General features: G+C 46.2%; 1 protein-coding gene across 1 annotated transcript in view; it reads left to right on the top strand.

Moving 5' to 3' along the window:
- The first annotated feature begins 481 nt into the window (after positions 1–481).
- Positions 482–11155, top strand: part of TBX5 (T-box transcription factor 5) — a 54940-nt gene continuing 44266 nt past the window's right edge. Inside the window, exons 1-2 of the mRNA XM_054996698.1 lie at positions 482–628; positions 4318–4412. Of these exons, the coding sequence (XP_054852673.1) occupies positions 482–628; positions 4318–4412 (242 nt within the window). The remainder of the gene's footprint in view (positions 629–4317; positions 4413–11155) is intronic.

The following is an 11155-nucleotide window of genomic DNA, read 5'->3' as shown; positions in this document are numbered from 1 at the left end:
CCTTCTTCCTTCCTTCTCTGCTCATTGACCTCAATGCATATAGAAGGCTGTAAGGGGGGGGGGCTTGCAGCGTCATCGCTATACCTGGCCTTTAGAGAAAAAGACACCTGCTGGTAGTTTTTAAACGAGTTTATGTGTATCCATACGGCTATAGGAGAAAGCCAGATGAAGGAAAGGCAGGGACCCCCTAAAGCGACCTCTCTTCTTGGGCTTCCTGCTCGACCGGCGAGGCCCGGCTTTGATTCCTACTTCCTCTGAATGTACATCGTTGGGTCTCCTTAGGCCACTCCAAGCTCTGGCTTCTCTTCTGGTCAAAGCTCCTTCCCCAGTGTGACTTGACCCCGGGCAACTGTCTGGCGAGCTCTTCTCTGTTTCCCCCTGTGAGTACCAGGCCTGCCGTGACCCACCGCCTTCTCTTTCCTCTTGTGTGCCCTTGCGTGCGTGTGCTGTACAGGCAGTGGGGGGCTCAGCAGCCTAGAAGATGGCGGATGCCGAGGAAGGCTTCGGGCTCCCATCCACGCCAGTAGAATCGGAGACGAAGGAGCTGGCCAGCGAAGGCAAGCCGGACAGCCAACTGGGGGCCAGCAGCAAGCAACCCTCCTCACCCCAGGCCGCCTTTACCCAACAGGTAAGCTGATTTGGGGGGGGGGGGAGGGGTGTTGCAGGCTGCTGCGTATTTTGATAGGGGGAGGGGGCCTGACAGGTTCGGATTCCACTTAATCGTAATTGTTCACAAGTATGGATTATAGGGCTGTAATAATAATCATAATACGGCTGCTAGTGGAAATCTAAGGCCAGGCACTTTAAGACAATTCAAACTGAAGGTAGCTTCAAAGCATCAGGCAGGGGTTCGGAGTCCAAATGGGACTGAGCATACAAAGACAGCGGAATGATTTTCGTATGTGAATAGCGGAGGCCAAGCCCTGCGAATTCTCTACCTCCGATAACAAAACGAATTCGGTTGTTTCATGCTGGTAGCAATAAGCAAGGCATCGACTTAGAGCCCTATGTTCTCCCTCAGCCAATCACCGAACAAACTGCAGTTCCCGGGCTTATGGTCTCAACCACCAGATCAGATTAGAGAGCAATCCCCCTGCCCCCACCAATCTTTAACTACTGTGGTTGCCTCTAGGACGACATAATGTTGAGTGGGGAGTATCTAGGTTAAGCTATGGTATGCTTATTTATTTATTGACTTTATAGTCCGCCTTTCTCACTGAGACACAAGACGGATTACACAGTGTGGGGCAATAGAGTCCATTTCAGTGACATTTCAATAGGCATGTAGCATATACATACAAATGTGCGAAGACTTAAAACCAGCAGAAATCCAATACAAAATTGAAGAAATAGTTAGATATAAGAAAATCACACCGGAGTATATGTTATTGGACCGACATGCATGTTTGCAAAGGGCACCAAGAGCAAAACGTTACCCACCCACCCACCCCCCGCGCCTGGGTGTGTGCACAGAGCCTCCAACCAGTCCCGCCAGAGGCTGCCAGACTCTCTGGCTCGATCTGTTCTGACGTCCTAACATCTGTTGCTTAGTTTTTCGAAACCGATCCCCTCCCCCGCTCCCTGGCAAAAAAATATTTCCTCTAGGCGTTGCTGGGGAAAGAGTTAACCTTCTCTGTTCCTTTGGCTCTGCGATCACCTCCTTTACAAATGCTGGACTTTGCAGTTTGCAGATGGAGAAGTAAGTCGAAGGACCCAGGAAAGAGATACGTGGGGATGGATTTGCGACAGGGAGTTTTCTTCTGACATGGGGATGACTTGGCCATTCCTCTCGACTTATAAAGTATTTTTAAGGTTACAGAGTAAGAGAAAGTAATGCGGTAGCGCCCCCGCTCCTTTCACACTCCAGATCTGAAGGCTTTGCTTCAAAGCAGCCAAGAACTAAAACAAAATCGAAAAAGATTTTTTTAAAAAAGAATTGTACGGTTGCTGGGTAGTTTATCCGGATCGAGGAGCGGCGGAGGGAAGGAGAGTCTCGAACTTGAAGCTTCCCCTCGATGGACCCACTTGCCCTCTGGGGGGAAAGTTTGCAAGCAAAACTCGATTCACCGTTGGCGGCCTTTAAAATCACTCGTGGTTGAATCCCATGCAAACCTATTCCAGAGGAGGTTCTGCTAGCTCCACAGAAACTCAGCGGGTCCCAAAAACTTGTTTCTTCGGGTCCCCCAAACTCTCAGCTGTGAGAGGGGCAGGGTGCCCCCCCAATTGAGATTAAGCCTGTGTGTGTTGTGCACAATTTCAGTGTTGGCTCCTGAGAACAATCGCTCAGGATGAAGCTGACCTGGCAATGGGATTGCCAAACTGGATCCCTCTGTTGATCGATGCCAGATTAACGCGACAGACAACCAGTTTGAGGGCCAGGCCGGAGAGCTAGTGGCTTTTCTCGCGGCTGTTTCGGTTCTGAACGGGAGTAACAGAACATTAAACACAGAACGAAAAGCTATAATCGTCGGTTTTATTGGTGTCATTTCTGCTGGTAGCAGTTTGGGTCGTAAGTAAGTAGATTTAAAAGGAATCTACTAAAAAACTCGGACTGCAACCCTAGGCACAATTCTTTGGAGCTAAACTCCTGTTAACTTTGGAATAGACGTGGCCCCAATCCTAAACGGAGCGGGGAGCTCCGGGTCCTATTAATTGTAATCCCGATCCTGGTGTGCGCATTCTAGAACCGATCTGGTGTGGCTGTCTTTGAAACATTTTTGCGCTCTTGTGTGTTTGTGCGTTTGTGTATGCATGCTGTACATGCCCATTGGTGGAAAACAACAACACAAATCATCATCAGTAGCAGCAGAGGAAAGTAGAAAGGAGTTAAGTGAACATCTTGTTGAAATATATAGTTTCAGATGAGTAGTCGCGTTGGTCTGTAGGAGAAGAGCAAGGTTTGGTCCCAGGAGCTCCTTAAAGACCGACTAGATTTCCACGGTATGAGTTTTTCGAGAATCAAAACGCCTTTCCTCAGGTTTATTCTCCAAAGCTCTTACTCTGGAAATCTAGTCGGTCTTTAAGGTACCACTAGACCCGGATCTTGCTGAAATAGAGTAAGGAAGGATTGTGCCTTTGGAGAACTACAGCAGGCTGCCGGGATGGCAACATTTATCCTCTCTCTCTCTCTCTCTCTCTCTCTCTCTCTCTCTCTCTCTCTCTCTCTGGCTAGACTGGGTGCCAACATTGTCCCTCTGTAAGGCTTCAAGCTGCGGGCCTCCCCCCTGCCCTCCCCCCTGCCAGGCCCTCTCCCCCTTGGCCCACTCATTGCGCCTGCCCGGCCCAGCTCGCCGATCCCTTTATAGCCCCTTCTATTTTGATGCTCTTGGCTCTGAGCCTATCAGACCGGCTCCTATCAGGGAGTTACAAGCGGCTCCCACGACCGCTGGCGCTGGGCAGATCTCTGGCCCCAGCGGCCGGGCTTCTTTGAACATGAGCCGGGCTGCCTATCTGCCTCCCCCGCGCACCCCCTCCCTCCTGCTCTCTCATGTCCAGTCGTTGCCATTTGGGGAGATAAACCCGCCACCTCAGCACCGTTCTTGCGGAGGCTCTCTTGGCCAAAGAGAATATTGGAAGGCAGGAAAAGACGGAGGGTCGCAACCAAATAAAGCCGCGGGCTCCTTTCGCCACATAGAGGGGACTTCCTTCTGGGCGCAGGATCTCGGTGCAAACTTTCCAAGTCTGTAGAAAAAGGAGTGCAGCTGTGTGGGAAGTGAGACGTTTCAGAAGAGACGCAGGAACAAGCTAGAGTTGGTCGCTAATGGCGGCTTCAAAGTGAGCCGCAGCCAACCTGAGTGCACCTCGTGAGTGCACGTACAGGGTACAGGTCTTTTAACTGCCTTTCCACAGGTTATGTGTACACGTGTGATGCTCATACTATGCATGTTTGAGTAGTGGGGCTCTCGGCCCATTGTGTATTGAATTGCAGCCTTTACAAAAAAAACAACAACAACACAACCTTAGGCATGTAACTAAAAGTGCAAGCTATGAAAAGGCTCTAAGGACATCTATTATATCTGTATGAGGCCTTTTCAGGAGCTCAGAAAAGCATGTATGACTCTCCTGTTCCTCATTATATCCTCACAACAGCCCTGTGAGGCATGTTGCGAGGTATGTTCGGTTGCGGAAGAATTCGAACCCAGGTCTCTTCCCTCCTGTTTCCCCACTCAAGACACGGCCCCATCTTTGTGCCCCAGCCTTCCAGCCTTTTCATTTCCTGCTGAGATGGGTTTCTTCATTGGGAGCGGGGAGCGCAAGGCTTCCCGGATAGTTTAATTTTGTCTGCTTATATGATTACTTTCTTCTCTCCTCTTCCAGGGCATGGAGGGAATCAAAGTGTTCCTGCACGAACGGGAATTGTGGCTGAAATTTCACGACGTGGGGACGGAAATGATCATCACAAAAGCTGGCAGGTAAGAGGGGTGGTCTCTAGACAGGTCTGCTTATGGATGTTGACGTCAACCAAGGGGAACCCTACAGATAAATGTAGAAACAGGGTATCAATTTAGACAATCTTTATAGAAAGTGCAATGGGCTTCACGTGCTCTATACATATAAATAAATAAATACAATTATAAATACAAATACAAATCTTATCCAACTTCCATAATGCTTTCCTTATAATCAGTAAATATTATATCTGGTTCTGTATAGCACAAAATAGAAATAGTACAAAATAGAAATATGTATGAATGACAAGTGGACTTCTGGATAGTATACACTTGTTGTCATTCATATATATTTCTATTAATTTTCTGGATCCCAGAGGAACCCTCTTTTTGTTATTAGTATGGATATTGGCAGGCAACTTGTAGGAGGGGGTCAGAGGGGGAAATGTTATCAATAGAAGCGAACAATAGCTGACAGTTTCCCACGAAAACAAAAATGGGCACGGCCCACTAGGGACTTCTGCACGAGTCCCACTGGGCATTCCAAAGGGACTTGGCCGGAATATTCCATGACGGGCCTAGACCGAGATCAGCATCAAGGAGTATGCCCAGAATCGAAACAAATATTGAAAATATTTATCTTTGGAAAGACATTTTACAAGGGTATTTCAAGGAACCGAAGTAAGGAGTGTGGGAGGTGATGTGAATGTCTTATGAGAGAGAACCAGGCACCTGGGAGGAGGCAAAGCCAGGCTTACTTGCTTGGAAGTAAATCATTTCCACCTGGGAAGGTTTACTTCTCAATAAAAACCTCTGGCTTTAAAGAGGGGTTCTCAGAGCTCTGGACAGCTCTTCTAGCTTTTGAGGCCGCTGGTCTAATATAAATAAGAATGGAATAAAAATAACGATGATGCAATAAAAATAATAATGCAATACACAGAATACAATAGAAACGATAAGTATGCAATACAAATAATACAAATAAAATGAGGGCACAGTGAAGACAAAATAAGAGGCTGGAATGAAGAGAGAGACCTTGGCGTCAAACGGTACAGCAGCACTCCTACTGCAGATAATGCTTGACTTTGACCCAGCAGAATTCATAGCATTTATACCTTACAGAGCTGTCAGTGTACCGAGCCTGTCACTTATTTTCTTAGGACACCACTGTAAGGTAGGCTAATGATATTATCCCCTATATTGTAGATGGGAGGCTGAGAGAGTTGGGGCCAGTTCATATGACAGATGAAATTTGAACCAGGGATGTTCTAAATAACAGCACCATTTTACACGTGCAGAATAGCTATGGAGTGGCAGGGTAATAGAATGAACAGCACCATTTTAAACTGCGGGGGGAGGGATCCCGTCTTTGAAAGCTCCTTCGCATAACAAAGGTCCCTGCAAACAGAAATTTAGAACATTAAGGAGAACGGTTCTGCCTCCGGGTCTTTGCTTGCTGTGCTGATTTTCTACTTTCAGGGAGTTTTTAAACATAGGGGAACTTTCTAAAATGTGATCCCTCCACATGCAGTCTGAAGTGGTACAGTCCATTCTGTAGGCTCAGTTTCCTGCGTAGTCTATATTTGGAGGCAAATGAAAGGGTTCCTTGTATTGTCGAAGGCTTTCACGGCCGGAGAACGATGGTTGTTGGGGGTTTTCCGGGCTGTATTGCCGTGGTCTTGGCATTGTAGTTCCTGACGTTTCGCCAGCAGCTGTGGCTGGCATCTTCAGAGGTGTAGCACCAAAAGGTCTTTTGGTGCTACACCTCTGAAGATGCCAGCCACAGCTGCTGGCGAAACGTCAGGAACTACAATGCCAAGACCACGGCAATACAGCCCGGAAAACCCCCAACAACCATCGAAAGGGTTCCTGTTTGTTTCTTTACGGAGTTAAGATCAATTTCATTCTCCCCCCACCCCCACCCCTCTCTTTTTTGGAACTCTTGTGGGATCATCGCGCCTAACTCTTAAGGCCCCAATCTAAACGAAGTTAACCACCTTTAAACCACATTTTCACTGAAATCCACGGAGTTGTCTAAGGTATGAAGGCGTCTAAGTATGGATAGGATTGCGTTACACGCGCGTTCAATTTTAGTTGGATCACATCCCTCTTTTTTCTTTTCTTTTTTCTTCAAATGAGCCGTGAGAGCTGGAGAGCAACGGAATACTCAAAAGTAATATTTTCAAAATAATGAACACCCGTAGCACTTTCTCCCATGTTTACATGTTTTAAAGTTTAAATTACTACATGAAATGCAGAGGTTTGCCGAGAAGTATTTGCTGAGCACACAGGCAATCTGATTTGCTTGGGGCTCTAAATATCATGTCTTTCGTCACGGTCCTTGAAGATTTCTCTTAAGAGGTGTTTCGAAAACTAAAGGCGGAATATAAACGATTCGTATAAATTAAATAATTGGAGACGGTCACTCTTTTTTCCATGATCAGGAACTTTCCGTTTGTTTCACATACCATACACCAGTGTTTCTGACAGCCCCGGAATAAGACCCCAGGCCACAGCTCACCGGTAGCATCTGCTTGGCATATATAAGGTCCCAGCTTCAGTCCTGAGGTGTCTCTAGTTATAAAAAGAGCAGGAACTGGGTTTGTGAAAGATCCGGAGAGTTGCTACCAGCCAGAGTAGACAACGCTGACCTTGATAGACTGATAGCCTAGCTCAGTATAAAGTAGCTCTTTCCCAGTACGCTGGGTTTTGTATTTCACCCATACCTCTTACTTCCTAGGTGCAAGAACTGGTCTTGAATCCAAGACTGCACACACCGGTGTTTATGTTCAAGAATTAACAACAGCTGCTACAATATCACTATTATTACTGTTCTGCTTTTGTTGTCCTCGTCATTGCTACCAAGGGGTTCTTATTTCAGCGGGGTAGCTGAGTTACACTGCAACGCTATGCAGATTTATTCCATTCTAAGCCCACTGGTTCGTCTGCCTAGGATCGCAGAATCATGGCAACACATGGGGCGCAGGCACACACCATTATTCTTGAGGCACCTTAAAGATTTATTGATCCAGAGGAGTTAGCCCTGCTAGTCTGTAGTCGCAAAATAGTAAAGAGTCCAGCAGCACCTTTAAGACTAACCAACTTTATTGGAGCATAAGCTTTCGAGAACCACAGCTCTCTTCGTCAGATGCATCATCAGAGAGCTGTGGTTCTTGAAAGCTTATGCTCCAATAAAGTTGGTTAGTCTTAAAGGTGCTACTGCCCACTTTGCTACTTATTTATTGTGAGGGAAGTTTTCATGTACTGGAATCCAATGCATCCTCAGAGTCATAGTAGGTGAAGGGTTCATGAAGGCTCCTGTCTTAATCCATCAGTCTTTAAGATGCCTTTTGGATCTTTGGCATCTACAGCGACACTTATTCAAGATATTATTTTGTAAAATGTTCCTTTTCATGAGTCTTGGGAATTGGAGGCGTCTGGCAAGAGCTTCTTAATTCCATGCATGGGGCTTGCTCAGAACCATTGGAAATTTAGACTTCTCTTTCAAAGTCTGGCTCTTCCATCCCCCCCCCACTCCCCTTCCTGGAGATGCAGATTCTTATCTACACCTCCCTGACCTCTTTTTGTACTAAATAAAGTAATCTTTATTTATACCCAAAGCGGCTCACATCCTTCTCCTCTCCTCCATTTTACCTTCACAACAACCCCATAAGGTAGGTTAGGCCGAGAGAGTATGACTGGCTCAAGGTCACCCAAGGAATTTCCATGGCAGAGTGGAGATTCGGACCTGGGTCTCCCAGATCCTAATCCAAACAAACAAAACCGTTTGTTAAGCAGTGTGCTGGTTGTTGTTCGTGGGGGCAGGGCGGGGGGCTATTTAAAGCTCCTGGAAGTAACTCGCAGTTCCTTAGATCCCGGTCAGGACTTCAAGTAAATGTCATTTTACAGGACCTTGTCCTTCCTTCCTTCCTTCCTTCCTTCCTTCCTTCCTTCCTTCCTTCCTTCCTTAATGTCCTGGAGTCTGTGGTGATGTGACCAGTTCACAAATCTGGTTCTTTCTTTACCATCACTTTATTCTGCCCTCCTCCAAGAAACTCAAAGGGAGGCAGACGGTCCCCTCTTCAATTTTATCTTCAGAACAACTCTGTGAGATAGGATAAGGCTGAATGAGAGTGACTGACCCAAATTCAATAACTGGCAGGGAGTTGAATCCTCGTGTCTCCAGTACTTTGTCCAATCCCCCTAACAATATATATTTCAGACCTATATATTGTGTACGTGCAATAATATCAATTACATTAACACATATAACTGTATTATTTATACATCAAGGGAATATTCACCAGTAGGATTACCCACTGGCTTGGAAGAAAGGGGAAAACTTCCTCCTGTTCCCTTAACATAACCTGAATGTATGGAAGCGGGCAGTTGAAGCTTTTTATACACCTAGTAAAATGCATCCTATTAAGCCTCTCTTAAAGAGACAGGGCATTTTTCTTCAGGTCATGGCACGTGCAAACATTCAGAGGCTTGCAGCTGGGTAACCAGCAGATACTGTGCGTGCTTACCCACGAGTAAGTAGTATTGAAAACGGCCCTGCTGTCTAGATGATTTTGATGAATTGTAACCTATTAACTAAAAGCCCCTTGTTATTATATAATAGATCTGGTTTGTTCCGCAAACAAACCAGATCTATTATATAAACTGTGTAAAACTGTGTTGGTTTAGTTTTTCTTTAGATGTAAAACTATCCATCTAGGAGGTGTGCCCATTTGATTTCAGCTGGGCATTCACAAGGGAGAGAACGCGTTGTATAGAGGTTAGAGTGTTGGACTAGCATCTGGAGCACAGGTTCGAATCCCCATTCCACCCAAGGGAAGCTTGCTGGGTAACTTTGGGCCAGTCACACACACTCGGGCCTAACCTACCTCACAGGGTTGTTGTGAGGATAGCAAGGGGGTGAGGAGAAGGATGTCTGCTATCTTGAGAAAGGTGGGGTATAAATAAAGTAAATAAAATCAAAATAAACGCCGGTCGGTTTGCAGCTGGATTCGAGTCCAGTGGCACCTTAGGGACCAACAAGATTGTTTGCTGTGCAACCAGATCCTGTGATAGGGATGGTAGAAATCAAGGGCTGATTCCGCAAAGACGCAAGGGAGATCTCTGCGAAATTAAGTTCACATTGCGCATTGCTAGAACACTTTAGGGCTTTTCGGAATTACTTATTCATTGGTTTTTAAATGCTTCTACCCTCTTTCCTCCAGCAAAGCAGACCAGACCCCGCCCCCCATCCCAAGACAGTTTACAGTAAGTCATGGCTAGAGTCAGAGGAACTCCCTGTGATTTGCACCCCTTCTCTTTCTTCCTGATGGATCATTTTGCGTACTGTCAGTACAAGAAACTGGAAACCTGCGTGGCGCAGTCCACAGAACGTTAGACTAGGATTCCCCCAAGCTGCATAGCTCCGCAACTCACCCCGAGCTAGCCTCCTCCTTCCACTGCAGTCTATCTTGCAGGGGTTGTTGGTGGGGGAGGGAGAACCACATGTCACATTCTACAACTCCACAGAGGTATGGATTGACAGGCGTAGCTGGTGCCTTTTTCCGGTAAGGCAGCTGCGAATGCGCAGGCATTCATTGATTTTGAGTGGAACTGTACATAATAGAAGCATCCTGGGCGACGTTTTTGTCCTCTTATTTGAGTTTGATCTGGAGACATTCTGAAACGAAGAGGGGTCTTCTGAAGAAGGAAGAGGGGGGAAGGGGGGGCACAGGCAAACTCCAGCCCTTGGAATATAAAGTCAACTGATATTCGGCAGCTGGCAACCCTCTTCCCAGGTTACTGGTATAGCAAATCAGAACGATCCTTGCCATTTGGCATCCTCTGGGAGCTCCTGGAAGTGACCGTCTGGTTAATAAGGCGAAACAAATGGCGCAAACGCCTCTCCACTACCAAGGCTCAGGATAAACCGTAACATGTTCTAACTAGCCCAGGGCTCATAGATTGGGTTATAATCCAGCAAAAACTGAATTTTTAAAAAGTCCCGTTCATTTAAGTGGGAGCTACTTTTTCCTGTTGAAACCCCCAAGTTCTGATTTGGGCTGCTTTACTTCGCTACTAATTTTGGATGTGCTAATAAAGTCTAAATTACATTACCTGGAATTCAATCTCATTCTCAGGGAAGAAAATGGGAGAAAAGTTAAGTTCTGGAGAGACCGAAAGGTGGGTTTAAGAGACACATAGGATCATAGATCCCAAAGTGAATCAGATGATAAGAACCAAATCTTTGCGATGGCTGAGATGTCTCTATATATGTCTTTTTTCTAAGACGTGCCTTTATATACAGTCTCGCCACTGTTGCTTTCGTAGGTTGAAATAGTTCGACTTGCTTACGGCTGTTCAAGGAGACATTCGAACCAGGGACTTCGCAATATACCAGCAAAAAAAAAAGGCTGGCATGTAAAAATAATAAACCTCACTTGCCTACAGTTACTTGGAAGGCGTGTTTCCATTAATGTTTAACGTGAGTGTGAGAGCGGGCATGTGGAAGGAGCAGTGTATGTGAAGGGTGAGGCTGGGTTTTAAAGATGTGATTTAAAGGGCGGGATAATGCAGTAGGAAAGCCTTGAGAGGGTGGGATGAATTGTACCATTTGCAAAAGATTCCAGAGCCGAATGTTTCTGCATGTTTTAAAAAGTCCATGCAAAGAGAAAATAAGCATAGCAGAGAGAGAAGTTCTACCGCCTTTTTTGCCGGTTTTCTATTTGCAGGGAGGGGTTTGGGGGGGTAAAAAACCGTGTTGTCAT

Source organism: Eublepharis macularius, chromosome 13 (assembly GCF_028583425.1).
Source record: "Eublepharis macularius isolate TG4126 chromosome 13, MPM_Emac_v1.0, whole genome shotgun sequence".
NCBI classification, from domain to species: domain Eukaryota; kingdom Metazoa; phylum Chordata; class Lepidosauria; order Squamata; family Eublepharidae; genus Eublepharis; species Eublepharis macularius.
The sequence above is the reverse complement of the archived record's forward strand: the minus strand, read 5'-3'. Positions and strand labels throughout refer to the sequence as shown.